The 17,195-nt window shown below is 47.5% G+C and overlaps 1 protein-coding gene across 2 annotated transcripts in view; it reads right to left on the bottom strand.

Annotated features, from left to right (window-relative positions):
- LOC144754541 (glutamate receptor U1-like) overlaps positions 1-17,195 on the bottom strand; it is a 241,266-nt gene that overhangs the window by 34,928 nt on the left and 189,143 nt on the right. For both annotated transcript variants that reach the window (XM_078642471.1, XM_078642470.1), the window contains exon 7: positions 5,151-5,377. In XM_078642471.1, the coding sequence (XP_078498597.1) occupies positions 5,151-5,377 (227 nt within the window). The remainder of the gene's footprint in view (positions 1-5,150; positions 5,378-17,195) is intronic.

The following is a 17,195-nucleotide window of genomic DNA, read 5'->3' as shown; positions in this document are numbered from 1 at the left end:
TTCAAACCCAATTTCCAGGCCACTCTCCAGACCATAATGAAACATGAGTTCTATGATGTGACCTTTCTGAAGCAGAAATAAGAAACAGACAAAAGGGGCAGGCACTGCCCAGAAACGTCCTCATCTTGTACAAAGCTGCAGTTCCATTCCTCTCTCCTACCATATATCAAACTGTAGTGCTCAAGAAGAGCTAATCAGCTGCCTTTTACTAATAAGGCTTTTGTGGAAGTCCTGAAGGTAGCACTGTCTCCATCCTCCTCACTTCAGTGTCTAGGTCTCTATCCCCCAGGCACAGGAATACAGGCAATACACTTACACTGCCTGGGGAAGCTATCCTCTCCCTCCATCGTGACCCTTGCTAGACCAGAGACATCTTGAGTGGAACCCACTGGACACCCTACTCAGATCCACGCAGCGCAACGTACTGCTACATGTGCCACAAACACACTACACTTAACCACATTCAAAATACAATCGGAATGTCAGTGCAAGGTACTGAGCTGTAAATAACAGCATAACTTTACACATGAGGGATCAGTAGGCTGCACAATCAATGACAGAAATAGGTCTGATCACACTAAAAAGTCACAAAATGTGGGAGGCAACCACCAGTGCTTTACATGGGCAAAGATAGTAGTCCATTTGCTAATATGAGAGCAAGCTTGTTGCCCCTATCCAAGGCACAGATCAGGCCCTGGGCATCACATTATCTGGTATAGGCCTAGGTTTCTAGCCCATGTTGGATTAGCATGATGTCAGGACCAAAGTAAAATCGGTACATCAGTTTTGCATGCAGACGGGGACTCATGCCAAGGATACAAGCCTGTTTACCATGTAGGGGACATTCTGTCCCAATTTGCCCAGGTGCCTTTGTTCTTATTTATGGACTACCCTGGCTTAAGTTGTGTGGCAATCAATGATGGCAAACATGATGCCCTCTTGCAGGATGGTCCTGCACATAACAGAATGCCAGATGGAATTTGGGTTAGTACTCTCCTGTGGGAAAAGTCTAATAGATGGCATGTTTTCATGTGCTTGAATCAATCAGTCAATCATTTGTAAAGCACACTACATACCCGCGAGGGTCTCAAGGCGCTGGGGGGGGGCTACTGATTGAACAGCCAGGTCTTGAGTATCCTCCTGAAGGTCAGCAGTTCTTGGGTCTGTCGTAGGCTCAGTGGGAGGGTGTTCCATGTCTTGGCGGCGAGGTGGGAGAAGGATCTCCCACCGGTGGTTATTCTTCGGATGCGCGGGACGGTGGCGAGTGAGAGGTCAGCGGAACATAGCTGGCGGTTGGGGATGTAAAAGGAGAGCTGTCTGTTGAGGTAGGCTGGGCCGGTCTTGTGGTGTGCCTTGTGTGGGTGGGTGAGTAGCTTGAAGGCTATCCTCTTGTTGACGGGGAGCCAGTGCAGGTTTCTCAGGTGGGGGGTGATGTGGGTGTGGCATGGTACGTCGAGGGTTAGTCATGCCGAGGCGTTTTGGATGCATTGTAGTCGTTTGATGAGCTTGGTCGGGGCTCCCTCGTAGATGGCGTTTCTGTAGTCGAGTCTTCTGCTGATGAGTGCCTGGGTGACTGTCTTTCTTGTATCTGTTGGGATCCATCTGTAGATCTTGCGGAGCATGCGGAGGGTGTTGAAGCAGGAGGAGGAGACGGCGTTGACTTGCTTGGTCATTGAGAGCGTTGAGTCGAGGATGATTCCGAGGTTGCATGCATGGTCGGTAGGTGTCGGGGCTGCCCTCAGTGCCGTCGGCCACCAGGAGTCATCCCAGGTTGAAGGGTTGGAGCCAAGAATGAGGACCTCCGTCTTGTCCGAGTTCAGCTTCAGACGGCTGGTCTTCATCCAGTCGGAGACGGTCTTCATTCCTTCGTGGAATTTGGCTTTGGCAGTGATGGGGTCCTTGGTGAGAGAGAGGATCAGCTGAGTGTCATCGGCATAGGAGATTATGTTGAGGTCGTGCTGTCGGGCTACGTGTGCAAGCGGGGCCATGTAAATGTTGAACAGCGTCGGGCTGAGGGAGGATCCCTGGCGTACACCGCTGATGATCTCGGAGGGGTTGGAACGGAATGGGGGAGGCGGATGCTCTGGGTTCTGCCGGAGAGGAAGGAGGTGGTCCAGTCCAGAGCCTTGTCTCGGATCCCTGCGGCGTGGAAGCGTGCGCGTAGTGTGCGGTGGCAGACGGTGTCGACGGCGGCAGAGAGGTCTAGGAGGATGAGAGCTGCGGTCTCGCAGTTGTCCAGCAGGGTCCTGATGTCGTCGGTGGCGGCGATGAGGGCAGTCTCGGTGCTGTGGTTGCTGCGGAACCCTGACTGGGAAGGGTCCAGGATTCTGTTTTGTTCGAGGTACGGGTTAGCTGCCTGTTGATGGTTTTCTCGATGACCTTGGCCGGGAAGGGGAGCAGAGAGATGGGCCGGAATTTCTTGAGGTCTCTTGGGTCTGCCTTAGGTTTTTTGAGTAGGGAGTTGATCTTGGCATGTTTCCAGATCTCTGGGAAGGTCACGGTCTCGAGGGAGAGACTGATGACATTGCGCAGGTGGGGTGCGATGGAGCTGCTTGCTCTGTTGAAGACGTGGTGCGGGAATGGGTCTGACGGAGAGCCAGAGTGGATTGTGCGCGTGGTCTTGATGGGGTCATCGATGCTCACACTGGCCCAGGCTATCAGGGGGCTGTGGTCGATGGTGTGCGTAGGGTCTGTTGTGTTGCTGTCTGTTGGGGCTGTCTGGGTGTTGAAGCTGTCGTGGATGTCTGCTATCTTGCGGTGCAAGAAGGTGGCGAGGGAGTCGCACAGGGCTGTTCTTGTGGACGATGGCGATTCCTCCTGCGACTCCGTTGGTGCGGTCTCTGCGGCTGATCTTGTAGCCATCTGGGATGGCTATGGCGATGTCGGGTGCGGAGGAGTCGTTATACCAGGTCTCTGTCAGGAAGGCGACATCCGGAGATGTTGTGTCGAGCAGGTCTCAGAGCTCGACAGCATGCTTGCGTGCAGAGCGGGTGTTCAGTGGAATGCATCGGAGGTGGTTGGGGTCTTTCTTGGCGGGTGGTTTGTCAGCGCTGATGCTGGTGTAGCTGCAGTTCTGGCAGGTGAAGGGGCCGTGTGTGCGTTTCGGGGTGGCCTTGAAGCAGGTGTGGCTCTGTCCGGAGTTGAGAGCGTGCAGAGTGCTGGGGTCGTAGTTGGGGCGAGGTGCGGGGGCCAGGGGTTCTGGCACTGGGCGAGGTCCAGGCGCGGACAGGCGCAGATGGGCTTGCCGTAGGTGCACCTTCGGCGCACCAGTGGCGCGCCCGCCATTGCGGCCGTGCGGCGGTCAGCATATACGGGGAGGTGGGAGGGAGGAGCAGCTGGGAGGTGGGGGCATCGAATGGGCAGTGGGCAGTCAGAGGGGCGGGGCCGCAGGGGACGCAGCGGCGAGGGCGGTGAGGGACAACGAAGGTAACAGAATGATAAACTGGCACAAAATCGAGGGAAAAACAAGTGGCACAGAAGGCAAAAGGGCACAAAAAACGAGTGGCACAGAAGGGAGACGGGCACAGAAATACCGGAAAAATGAGTGGCACAGAGGCAAAATACAGAATACAGAAATGCAGGGGCAGCTAAGAGCAGAAGGCAGAACGGACAGAGAGGCACGGGGGCAGCGAGGGGAACAGAAGGGAAAACCAGGCAGATACACGGGGGTATTGTGGGGTACAGAAGGAAAGACCGGGTAGAGAAAGCACGGGGACAGCGAGGAGAACAGAGGGAAGAAAAAGGGGCACGGACCATGTACAGGCAGCGAGGGAAGACAGACAACAGCAGTCACAGACACAACAATGAAAATACAGGCAATACAATAAAAGCAATAAAGCGGAGGATGAACAAACCTACCTATGGCCTACCATTGGCCACCAGGGATGAGGCGCAGGTGGTAGACTGTGGGTGGTAGAGGGCCTCGAACTTCCTCAGCAGCTGGGGCAGGGAGACACAGGCGGTGCTGTGCAGAGGGGGAGCGACCTACCTGGTAGGGTCAAGGGTATGCTTTTGAGGAACTTATTTGCATGATGCTTAATCTTAAGGAATTTGGCCTGTCCCCTTCTAGTCCCAGTTCTAGAAAATGTTGGTATTACATTCCAAAGGGGGCACACACTGCTCCCAATATGAGTCGACTTCCACTCGTCTTGGTCTGGGCTGTGATGCAATGGTATCTCAAACGTACATGGGTAGGGAGATCTTGGGAGACTGGGCAGGGTGTGAAGGAGGCTCCCTTACTGGGGGGAGGGCATTACGCGCTATTCACCAAGTGATGTGATGATTTCCCAGCTCTTCACTTGACTGTCAAGAGGAGAGGCGAGAGGATGTGGCCTGACGGCAAGGGCGAATTACCTCAAATCTGGGGAACCGGGCTCGAGTCTCGGCAAGGAAGCACAATATCCTGTAATTCTGGGCAAATCACTTAATATCCACGTGCCTACCAAAAATTAATGTGTACTTATGCAACGCAACTGGTGCACTTGTAAAGCACTCTGATACCCGATACCTTCGGTTCAAGTTTGCGCTATAAAAAACTCTGTAAAAAAAACATAAACAAAAAATAGTAAAGATACTCCCAAACAGTAATCATGCCACAGCCCATTCTATGTCCTGCCTAGGCAGAGGAATCTTTTTGCTGGTATCGTTCTCCACTTAGTCCTTGCAGCAAAAACTACTGTTCTCCAAAGCCTTTAGTTGGAAACTTTAAAACAGAAACTCTTCATAGTTGTGTGCAGCTGAAGATCTAATGCAGAAAACCTTATATGTACCCGACTGATGCATCCATGCTTGACTTTTGGAGTTTCTAAAGAAATCAGTGGATCCCAGATAAAGTAGAAAGAGCTTACACATAACATTGCAAATTAAATGAATACATTTGCCAACCGAAATTTGGATCTGATAATATATGTCAAGTGGATTTAAAGCAGAAGAATATAGATATTGGCCAAAGTAGTTTGATTTACATTGATTCACAAAAGAAGAAACAAATCAATTTTTTGCACCGTTTTTGCTGCCTATTCTGTTTGCTGCATTGATGAAGACAATTTATATCAAGAATATTTCCATTCATCATTTAACTATACTGAAAGTGTTTTGAGTGATGGTGCATTTATGATCAAATATAAAAAGGATGCGAAAGGAGCGATTACCTGGCAACGACGTAGAGACAGAGGCACGTCACAAAGTAAGCCACAAGCACACCAATCCATGTTTCGGCGCTGAAGGGTCGCAGGAAGAGGAAAAGGAAGGAGTCCTGGGCCGTAGAGTCTTTCTTCAGGAGGATACTGATCCCAGTCGCCATGAAAGGCTTCGTGAAGTCGATCACCCTCTCGCGAGCTGCAGTGATGGTGAGCGGGGCCATTGCCAAATCTGCTTCCTGTGTGTGCAACCAGATGGCAATTCAGGGCAGGGTTTGTGGTCGGTTGTTTGACAATTAACACAGACTAACTTTTTCCTCTTCTTAATTCTAGATGTGCTTGGATCATGATAACAATGCTTAATTCAACAGTGTTAATCTCTCCTGCAATTGTCTCTTTCATACAGTACAAATATTTCAATTAAAAAAGTTACTTTTCATACAGCAAACCACTGTGAGTTGTACCGCCTGTTGGAGCTTGATCTTGGGTTCCTGTGAAACGTAATATATTGATGAAGTTGGGATGAAAAGAACTGCAATGCAATGTTGTCGCTTCACACTGCACGATAGGACTTAATCACTGTGAGCCTATACCAATGGAATTTTGCCCTATTTGAAACCAGCTTATTTTTCTAACCACTTAATATTGTAAGTCGATCTGTTTTTTCTTTAAATCAAGTTATCCTTGATGTAACTTTGATGTTACATATACAAGATAAAATAAAATAAATAAATTAAAAATCTGCCATCTTCTCTGTAGTTTACAACACGTGACATACAGTCTATAGCTACAACTCTCGATAAACTGCTTCAGTAGTAAGTATCTAAGATTTATATCTTAAAAAGCTATTTAGCTAATAATTTATAAAACCCTCGAAATAAAATAAACTAGATGAGGAATAGACTGACTGATAGCAGTCTGTCTACTTTGTGTAACGGGCCATTGTTAGTTATCACACTAACAACTGCACTACCCTGTCCTTAAATATATTAGAGCGTTGAAATGAACCTGTCAAGTGTTACTAGAATTTTGTTGACAATATTTGCACATTATAAACTGGGTTTGTGAACTTGAGATAGGTCATTAGAACTATTGTTAGTTATAGAATGATGTCATAATCAGTGATTTTATCTAGTCAAACACGTTAATAGAACAACTGATAATTTGCTGAATTGTAAAGAGATTGATTAATAATATATTACCTATGTTATGTTATTGATTTTTATAGATATTACGTGGCTAGTCCAGAAGAAGGCGCTGGTCGCCGAAACGCGCGTCGAGAAATAACTCTTGCCACTCTTGAATATTAACTTATGTTATTGTATTTTGTTTGCCTTATTTGTCTGCCTTTGTTTAACCTGTTTATTCATTGTGTATCTTGACAATTTTTATGCTAATCTAATTATGACCTGTGATAGTTGATTGACGATAACTAGCTATCAACTTTTTACTATTGTGTTTTTTACCCTTTATTGTGTTAATAAATTGTTGCATTGCTGGCTTTATGTTCTTTTGATTCTCTCTCTTATTGCCGTTATATGCTTGAGTATTTAGAAACTATTGCCTAGGTTGTTGAATTTCATATGTCGCTTCACACTGTAAATCCCCTTGTTTCAAACTTCATGCCCTAGGTCCATTGCACAAAGCTACATATGCATGTATGTCTAAATACACATGCAGATTGCCTTTTTTCTGAGTGCAAAACCACATCAGGAGTAATTCACATGTCTGTTATACACTCATAAAAGGCCTTTGTGTGTGCATCAAACTCCACAAGTGGTCTGTAAATGTGAAAGCAGCTGATTATGTTGTTCATGTGCCCAAGCTCTGCACATGGCCTCTCTGTGTACTCCATGTTCACCCTATTGACAACTCCTATGTTAAAAGCTCCAAACATTACAAGGTCTTGTGGACTTAGCTCATTGCGTCTGTCCAGTAGCTAGAAGCTGCTTTTGTCGCTTGTCTTTATGTTCTAAGCTCGCCACGTTATCTGTCCCGTAGACCCAAGCTACTTGTGTTTGTCTGTCTTCATGTTCTAAACTCGTCCATTACAGGTCCTTATGATTTATGCTCTTCACATTGTGTGTCCAGTAATAGCTCCATGCTGCTCATGTTGTCTGTCCTTAAGTTGTAAGCTCGACTCACTTTCTGTCCTGTAGTTCCTTGCTGCTCGTGCCGTTTATCCTTATGCTCTACGGTCGTCACATTGTCTGTCCTGTAGCTCCAGGTGGCTTACATTGTCTTTCCATATATTCTATTCTCACCATATTACATTGCCTTATGTTCTAGCCCCTTCACATTTTTTGACCTACAGCTCAAATCTTCTTGTTTTGTCATCCTCTATGTTCTACATTACATGACCTTTTCTTCTAAGCTCGTCACATTGTCTGTCCCGTAGTTCCACGCTACCCGTGTTGACTTCCCTTGTTCTAAGCTCGTCACATTGTCTGTCCTCTAGCTCCACGCTACCCATGTTGTCTTCCCTTGTTCCAAGCTAGTCACATTGTCCTCTAGCTCCACGCTAACTGTGCCGTCTTCCCTGTTTCAAAGCTCTTCACATTTTCTGTCTTCTAGTTCCACGCTACCCGTGTCATCTGTTTTTTTGTTCAAACGTTGTCACATTGTTTGTCCAGTAACTCCATCCTGATAGTGTCACCTGACCTTATGTTGTAGGCTCATCGCATTGTCTGTCCTGTAGTTCCACGCTACCCATGCTGTCTTCCCTTGCTCTAGGCTCATCACATTGTCTGTCCTGTAGCTCCACGCTACCGTGTTGTCTTCCCTTGTTCTAAGCTAGTCACATTGTCTGTCCTCTAGCTCCACGCTACCTGTGCCGTCTTCCCTCGTTCTAAGCTCTTCACATTGCCTGTCCTCTAGCTCCACGCTACCTGTTTCGTCTGCCCTTGTTCTAAGCTCATCACATTGTCTGTCCTCTAGCTCCATGCTACCCATGTTGTTTTCTCTTGTTCTAAGCTACCCACATTGTCTGTCGTCTAGCTCTATGCTACCCGCGTTGTCTTCCCTTGTTCTAAGCTCATCGCATTGTCTGTCCTCTAGCTCGATGCTACCCATGTTGTCTTCTCTTGTTCTAAGCTACCCACATTGTCTGTCCTCTAGCTCCACGCTACCCGTGTCATCTGTCCTTAATTTCAAACCTCATCGCATTGACTGTCCAGTAGCTCTTAACTGCTCGCGTTGTCCGTCCATATGTTGTAAGCTCACCACATTGGCTGTCCTGTAGCAGCAAATCGCCTTTCTTTACGTTGTAAGGTCTTCATAGTGTCTGTCCTTACGGTACAAGCTTCTCTCATTGGTCCTCTTTATTTTCTAGCCTTCAAGTTCAGCTGTCCACTAAGAACACAGAGTGCTGGAGTGGACCAGTGGATAGGAGAGCTCAACCCTAACAAGCTAGAAGAGCCCTGCACCGGTTCTTATTCAGAGGCAGAACTCTGCTCGAACTGGGAGATCTGATTAATATGTGCATCAAAAATCTGGGCGCACTGTATCAGATCAACATGATCTACTTGTACTCTCCGGTGCGGAAACTAAGAAATCAGGATAAGTTTCATTAATGTATTTTCCAAGTGCAAATCACGTCATAAAGCACATCTTTCTCTGTTCTGGGGCATCTTTTTGGAATTCCCTGCCGCAAGACATTCACTTTGACTACCGTCAAAAGATTTCTTTAGGCTCACCTGTTTTAGGTAGCATCATATTAACACCCACAATCAATCACCCATTCAATCGACGAGTTCACATCACCACATTGCAAAGAGCACATGGATGCTAGAAAGGAAGGCAAATTGTATTGTATTGTATTGTAGTTGCATTATATAGCGCTTACAACCCCTGACGAGGCGTCGAAGCGCTTTTTTGGCGAGTAGCACGCTACTTCGGGACCCATAGAGGATAAGTGGTGGATAGGTTAGTCAGTTATTTGGCTTTGGAATGATAGCAGAAGGATAGAGGAGGACAAAGGTTTGTATTTAAATAGCGCTTGTTGACGCACGCTATTCAGGAAGCCTACAAAGGATTAGTGGTGAATTAATATGGTGAAATATGAAGTAATTTCAGTGGTGGATATTAGTCAGGTACTTGGAGTGAGAAGGATAGCGAAGGGATAAAAGGGGAAGAAAGATTTGCATTCATATAGCACTTGTTACCCCTGATGGGTGTTGAAGCGCTTTTCTGGCGAGTAGCACGCCACTCCTGAACCCATTAAGGATTACTGTTGAAAATTAGTATAGTAAAAAAAAAATGAAGTAATTTGAGTAGTGGATATCTTATTCAGTTATTTGGGTAGTATATTAGTATCGTTTATTATGGAATTTGAGAAGTGAACATGTTCGCCTGTTAATTTCGATTGAAAAGGATAGTGGAGGGATAAAAGAGTGAAAGATTATTTTTTAAGGTCTTAGCAATAGGAGGAGGCTTTTGGATGAGTAAAAAGGAGCTTTGGAGGGGAGGACTCAGAGTAATGAGTTTAGAAAGGTTTGTTTTAGGGGATCGGTATAGTAAAAGAGGTGTCAGATGATGCAAGGAGGGGTAGAGTAGGAGAGAGTCTAGAAAGGGTTATTTTGGCAATCATAGTAGTGGTATGGGGTTTGGGATAAATGAGAGAGTGGATGTAGAGGATATATTGATAGATGTATAGGATGAGAGATAGGGTAGTGCATTGGAAGGAGTAGTAGAAGAAGTTTGAGATGTGTCAGAAGGTTAGGCTAGAAGATATATTGAGCGAAGTATAGGCTGAGAAATAGGGTAGTGCATTGGAAATGCTAAATTAGAAGAAAGTGATAAATATATAGATCCATAATTACATTGAAAGTATATAGATACATAAAGAAGGTAAGTATATGTAGATTAACAATATTGATAGAGGCACAGGATGAGAAATAGGGTAGTGCATTGGATATGCTTTTTCAGGAGAAAAGTAACAGACACACAGATCCAAGTACATGGAAGGTACATAGATGCACAATGGAAGTATGTACATGTAGACCAAAGATGATTTTATTTATTTATTATTATTATTTTTTCTCTCAACAACATAATTATTTTACATGTTTATACAAAGTAATACACAAAGATAGGTACATATCTATAGAGAAACAAATGCTTGTATACAGAGGGATATGCTGTAAATTTCTGTTTGCGTATGGTGCTTATGTGGAGAAGAGCCAAATCTTGAGTAGTTTTCTGAAGATAAGGTGGTTGTCGGTGGACCTTATGTTGGGGGTTAGAGAGTTCCATAGTTTGGCTGCTTGAACAGAGAAGGATGTGCCATCCGTGTTTTTTTTCTTGTACAGTGGGATTTTGAGGCGAGATGCTCCTTTAGAGCGGAGGTTACTATGTTGATTGTATTTGGTGATTTTATTCCTGATGAAGAGTGGTCCCATTCCATGTATTACTTTTTGGGTGATATAAAGCAGCTTGAAAGTGGATCTTCTGGCAACCGGTAACCAATGCAGGGCTTTCAAGGCAGGGGAGATGTGGTCTCGCGGTTTAATATGCAAGAGTAGTCTGGCAGCCGAGTTCTGAGTCCGTTGTAGTCTTTTCATGGTCGTTAAAGGTGATCCGTGGTAGAGGCTGTTGGCGTAATCAAGTTTGGATAGAACAAGGGAGATGGTAGCTTGGACCTTGTGTGGAAATCCCAAATGAGGGAAAATTAGTCGCAGCGTTTTTATAGTCGCAAAGCTTGATCTGGCTAGATTATCCACTTGGGCATTCATCGACAGCTTGGAGTCCATGGTCATTCTGAGGTTTCTTACTTCCTTCGATACTTTAGGGAGTGATCCCAGTTCATTAGGCCATGCGGCAAGCGGGTTGTAATGTTTCCAATCACCACACATGAGTATTTCAGTTTTTGAAGCATTCAATTTGAGATGGCTCCAGGTCATCCACTGATTCACGGCTCAGAGACAGTTGAAAATTGGTGATTTTACAATGTCTTTGGGGCATTCCAGTTGAAGGAGTATTTGCGTGTCATCTGCATAGTTATAGCACGTAAGGTGAAATTTATTGATCAGTACTGGTAATGACTTCATGTAGATGTTGAAAAGCATGGGCGAGATGATAGAACCTTGAGGGACCCCTGCTTTTGTGGAGTACGGTTTGGACGAGAAAGGTGGGGTATGGATGACATTAGTTCTGTTTCGAAGGTAGGACTCGATCCAGTCTAAAGCAGTTCCCTCAATGCCGGCTTCATAGAGTCTTTGTTTCAGAGGGTCATGGTCAACCGTGTCAAAGGCAGCTGAGAGGTCCAGGAGGAGTAGCGCAGCAACCCCGTTGAGGTCAACTGTATACTTTAGTTCTCTTCCAGGGGATCCTCATCAATAGTCATAAGCATTAGAATATTCCCGCCCATGCGCGGGACCCCGGAAACACTATATTATATGTGCCCCACATATATATACTCATATATATATATATATATATATATATATATATATATATATATATATATACATACATATATATGTATAAAAACATGCAATAGCAGGCAAATCACATCAGAGCTGGAATATGCTGTGAAGAATTTCCACCATACATGAATAATATGCATTAGAAACATGAGAAACAACACAAAAGATTGTTTTAGAACTGTTTTAATGCTTAGGCAGCAGTAGAAATTCTTATAACACCCTGAAAGCATAGAAAGCTCCCAGGCTGCATTGCAAACACACAGTCTAAAAAGACTGAAAAGCTAACCTGTAGCTGAATACAAAAAAACTGACACCGTGCCTTTAAGGCACCCATGACCCCCTGTATCCCATCATGCCTCAGGGGTGACAGTTAGGTCAGTTGTTCTTTCCGGTTCCTTCAGGAAGGATCCTGGTAACACAGCTCCACTCAGTTTAGTGAGCATTTTCAGCTGAGAATGCCTTCACTTTTTGACAAATGCCCTTCTTGTGGCAACAAGAAGGCAAAATCAGACAACCACGACGTTTGTATCCTGTGTCTGCCTGAAGAACATGATCCAGGCACCTGTCCTCACTGCAAGCACCTGTCAGGAAGAACTCTCAAAGACAGGGAGAGAATTTGCATCTATGGCCTGGCTCACAGGTCATCCAGAGGAAGGTCTCCGGTGAAGAAGGGCTCCAAGAAGGCTAGAACATCTTCAAAACAGAAGTCTTCGCACCCTTCAGCTTCAGCGTCAGGCTTGGCGCTGAGGAAAGAGCCACCGGTGGGTCATTCATCTTCAAAACTACCGTCGACGGCGGGCTCCCCGTCGAAAAGAAGACCAGGTACGTCGACGACGTCGAAGGATCCAGCTCCGTCGTCGAAATCCCCTCCGCCGTCATCAACCGGGCGACGACCGGCGTCGATAAATGTGACTCCGACGCCATCAACCAGGCGACGGTCGGCGTCGAGATCCAAGGCCCCTCCGCCGTCGTCAACTGGGCGGCGATCGGCGTCGAGGGAGGTCACTCCTCCGCCGTCATCATCCAGGCGGCGACCGGCGTCGAGAAGTGTGACCCCTCCGCCGTCGTCTAAGAAACGACGTTCGGCGTCGAGGACCAAGACCCCTCCGCCGTCGACAGCAAAACGTCGATCGGCGTCGAGGACACAGTCTCCGTCGACGGTTCGTCCACGTTCGGCGTCGAGGGTGACCAATACCCCTCCGCCGTCGTCGCACAGACATTCGACGTCGAGACAGAATGCTACGTCGACGGCTGGTCATCGCCATTCGACGTCGAGACAGAGGGCTCCATCGACGGCTGGTCATCGCCGTTCGACGTCGAGACAGACGGCTCCGTCGACGACTAGTCATCCCCACTCGACATCGAGAGACCATAGATCCTCGTATCGATCACCGTTGAGGCATTCGAGGTCGAGATTGCTGGATCCGCCGACTCCCCGAAAGCATTCTGCGTCGAGAGAAAAACGTACGACGCAAGAGCGTTCGACGTCGAGACATTCGGAAAGGGCTCGATCGTCGTCAAACAACTCTGTGATCATGGTTACGGAGTCAGTTTCTCGCCATTCTACTTCACAGTCTTCTGGCTCCTCAACAACATCTTCAAGGTCCAGAAGTCCTGTCCTCGGATCTCCTGTGCGTCAGCCAGATCCTTCGGCTGCGGAGGTCAGACTGTCTCCCAGATGGTATAAGTCATTGGACCATTGGCGAGATTCTGGGGCTACCAAACGTATGCATGAGTACGCCAGTCCGCAGCACAGATCTCCTCTCCAGAGACTGGTGGATGAAGTGGACAGGCGTAGTCCTCCCAGAAAATCACCTGTGAGAAGACCAATCAGATCTCACTCTCCCAGAAGGGAAAATCCGGGGAGATCCCGATCTCCCAGAGAAGATCCTGCCAGATCTCGTTCACCAAGAAGACAGGATCCAGTTAGATCTCGCTCTCCTAGAAGGGAAGAGCACCCAAGAAGGTCACGTGAGAGGAGGCACGGTGCTCACCGTAGACATCGAAGAACTCCGTCTACTTCCTCTACTTCTTCGACCAGGTCTTCCAAGAGGGATTACTCTCCCACGTTGACGGATAGTCCTACTTCCGGATCTTCTCCAGTCGATGACATCGGCACTTATCTGGATGACCTGCAAAGAGGAGCTCAGAAGCTGAGCATTGAAATGTCTGTCCCCCAGGTTACTACGACAGTCATTTTTGAAACTTTGCACAAAAAATCTATCTCTCGTCCACTGCTGCCTTTAGTCCCGGGAATTATGGATCCGGTCAAGGACGTTTTCCTAACCCCGGCAGCCATCAGAGCGGTGCCAGCCCGCATACAGAAGAAATACAAACCGGCTTCTTCTGACCCAGTTTTTGTAAAATCTGACCCTCCAGCAGACTCTGTGATAGTGGCAGCGGCGAGGAAGACACATGCAGTTGCTGCTTCCTCTTCAGTCCCACCAGATAAGGATAGCAAATCTCAGGATTCGTGGGGTCGCAAAGTTTGCAATTCAGCTGCCTCCTCACTGAAGGTCTCCAGTGCGGCCGCACTGCTGGGTAGATACGACAGAGCCTTATGGGACTCCATGGAGAGGTTCAAGTCCAAACTGCCAAAGGAAGACCAGAAGGACTTCCAAGAAACTATGACAGAAGGATGTTTGGTGGTGAACCAGTTGATAAGCACAGCAGCAGATGGTGCAGTGGTTGCAGCACATTCCTACTCACATGGGGTTTGTGCCAGAAGGTCGGCTTGGTTGCGCCACACAGGGCTGAAGCCGGATGCTCAGCATCGCATCCTTAATCTTCCCTTTTCGGGTTCCTCTCTCTTCGGAGAACATGCTGACGAAGAGATGACCCGTATGAAGACTGAACTGGATACGGTGAAAGCGGTGGGTTTGGAAAAGAAAAAAGAGTTCAAACGCCACTTTAAGACCAACAGGGGGAGAGGGGCTCAACAGAGGGTTCAAACCCCTCAGTGGTCCCAGAATAAGAACCAAGGAAAATCCCAGTTCCGAGGCAAATCCAACAGAGGTAGAGGAGGTCACCAGCAGTCCTCTACCACCACGAGAGGAGGAAAGGCTTGATCAGTGGCTTCCTCTTGCGCCGTTGCCCACTCCAGTGGGAGGAAGTGCTTCACAACACCTGACAGAGTGGGTCAGCATCACAAAAGATCAGTGGGTGCTAATATACTGCGCAATGGATACAGGCTACATTTCCGTGCGCTCTCGAAAAGCATTCCTCCAAAGTCCTCTTGCCCTCACCAGCTGAGCTTGCTCCGCAGAGAAGTGGCAGTCCTCCTACAAAAGAGAGCTGTAGAGGAAGTTCCTCCCTCTCAAAGAGGAAAGGGAATCTACTCAAGATACTTTCTTGTCCCCAAAAAAGATCAGGAGGACAAGTTCAGGCCTATACTAGATCTGCGTCTCCTAAACAAAGTCATCTTCAGAGAAAAGTTCCGCATGTTAGCTCTTCACCAAATATGCCCACATCTTCAAGCCGGAGATTGGATGTGTTTGGTGGATCTGCAAGATGCATACTTTCATATTCCGATTGCTCTGCAGCATCGCAAGTACTTGAGGTTTGTCGTGGGAAGCAAACACTACCAGTACAAGGTGCTACCCTTCGAACTCAAGTCCGCACCACGAGTCTTCACCAAATGCATGGCAGTGGTGGCGGCTTTTCTTCACAAAAAGGGACTCTTCATTTACCCATACTTGGACGACTGGCTCCTAAAGGGCCCGTCTCCTGTACAGGTGAATCACGATCTGCAACTTTGTCTACACCAGTTGCACAGGCTCGGTCTCCATGTGAACCTGGAGAAGTCAGTCCAGCCACTACTTAGGCTCCGTTCTGGACACAAAATTGGGGAAAGCGTTTCCTTCGGAGGAGAGACTTTTTTCCATGAGGCAGAAGTGTGGGATTCTATTAGAGTCTCGGCTTCCGACAGTCCGACCGGTAGCCTCCCTGCTGGGTTCCATGGCGTCCTGCATTTTTCTCATCCCGAACGCCAGGCTGAGAATGCGCCCTATACAACAGGCTCTCGAAAACCAGTGTGACCAGGCGACAGGGCGTTGGGAAGATCGTATCACTCTTTCCCAGACAGCGAAGGATGCCATCAAATGGTGGACTCGGACGAGGAATGTGCTGGTGGGAGTACCTTTTCATCAGCCACTAACCACCCAGTCTGTAGTGACAGATGCCTCTCTACAAGGCTGGGGCACGCACATGGGTCCCCTCCAGATTCAGGGTCAGTGGTCTGCACAGGAGCAGACTTACCACATAAACATGCTGGAGCTCAGAGCGGTGTTTCTAGCTCTCAAAGCTTTTCTTCCAGCGATCGAGTCCGACTCAGTCTTAGTTCAGACAGACAATACAACCACCATGTTCTATCTGAACAAACAAGGAGGCACACGATCTCGCCCTCTCTCCCGGGAGGCTCAAACCATCTGGCACTGGCTTCTCTCTCGAAACCTTTCAGTGGTGGCGGTGCACCTTCCAGGCGAGTTAAACATCAAAGCAGACGCACTCAGCAGGCACTTCGAAGATCAGCCAGACTGAGTGCTAAACGACGAAGTGGTGGAAGAGCTTTTTCGTTGTTGGCGTCGTCCAGCCATAGACTTGTTTGCAGACGAACAAAATGCAAAATGCCACGCCTTCGCGTCCAGATTCCACCGGCCAGGGATGCAGGGGAACGCTCTCCTGATGGATTGGTCGGGAACGTTTGCTTACGCGTTTCCTCCCCTGCCTCTGATTCCGAAGGTGGTTTCCAAGCTCCTCAGGTCGGACATGGAGATGATCTTGATAGCTTCGGATTGGCCACGGCAGTGGTGGTACCCGGACCTGCTGCATCTGTCTGTGTGTCCACACAGACGACTGCCTTCCAAACCGAACCTGTTGAGCAAGATGAACGGGAGGATACTACATCCCAACCTCTCATCACTGAACCTGACAGCATGGCACCTGAGGTCCTGCAATATGGGCATTTGAATCTGCCTCCCGACTGTATGCACATTTTAAAGGAGGCTAAGAGACCTTCCACAAGAGCGTCTTATGCGTTCAAGTGGAAAAGGTTCTACATATGGTGTAGGGATCATCACTTGGATCCAACTAAAGGGCAGGAGGAGGTAATCCTGCCATACCTCCTTTCCTTGGCAACTTCTGGTTTGAAATATGCTTCCATTAGAGTGCATTTGTCAGCCATAGTAGCGTACAGGAAATCACATGATCAGATCTCTTTCTTTCAGGTTCCGGTGGTTAAGGACTTCCTCCAGGGGTTGAAAAAAGTGTATCCCCCTGTGCGAAATCCTTCTCCTCCTTGGGAATTGAACCTGGTTCTATCCAGGTTAATGTCACCTTCTTTCGAGCCCATCCACAAGGCCTCTTTGCAACATCTCTCTTGGAAAGCGATCTTTTTGGTGGCGATTACCTCAGCGCGCAGAGTAAGCGAGAGATTAAGCGCTCTGTGCGAAGGAACCATATACTGTTTTCCACCACAATAGAGTAATCCTAAGGGCTCATCCATCTTTCATGCCTAAAGTGGTTTCTGATTTTCATATAAATCAGTCCATTTCCCTCCCTTCGTTTTTTCCAAATCCTACGACCCCAGCCGAGCGGTCACTGCACTCCTTGGATCTTAAAAGAGTGCTCAAGT

The sequence above is a fragment of the Lissotriton helveticus genome, chromosome 5_1 (genome assembly GCF_964261635.1).
Source record: "Lissotriton helveticus chromosome 5_1, aLisHel1.1, whole genome shotgun sequence".
NCBI classification, from domain to species: domain Eukaryota; kingdom Metazoa; phylum Chordata; class Amphibia; order Caudata; family Salamandridae; genus Lissotriton; species Lissotriton helveticus.
Note: the sequence above shows the minus strand (reverse complement) of the source record. Positions and strands in the feature narration are given on the sequence as shown.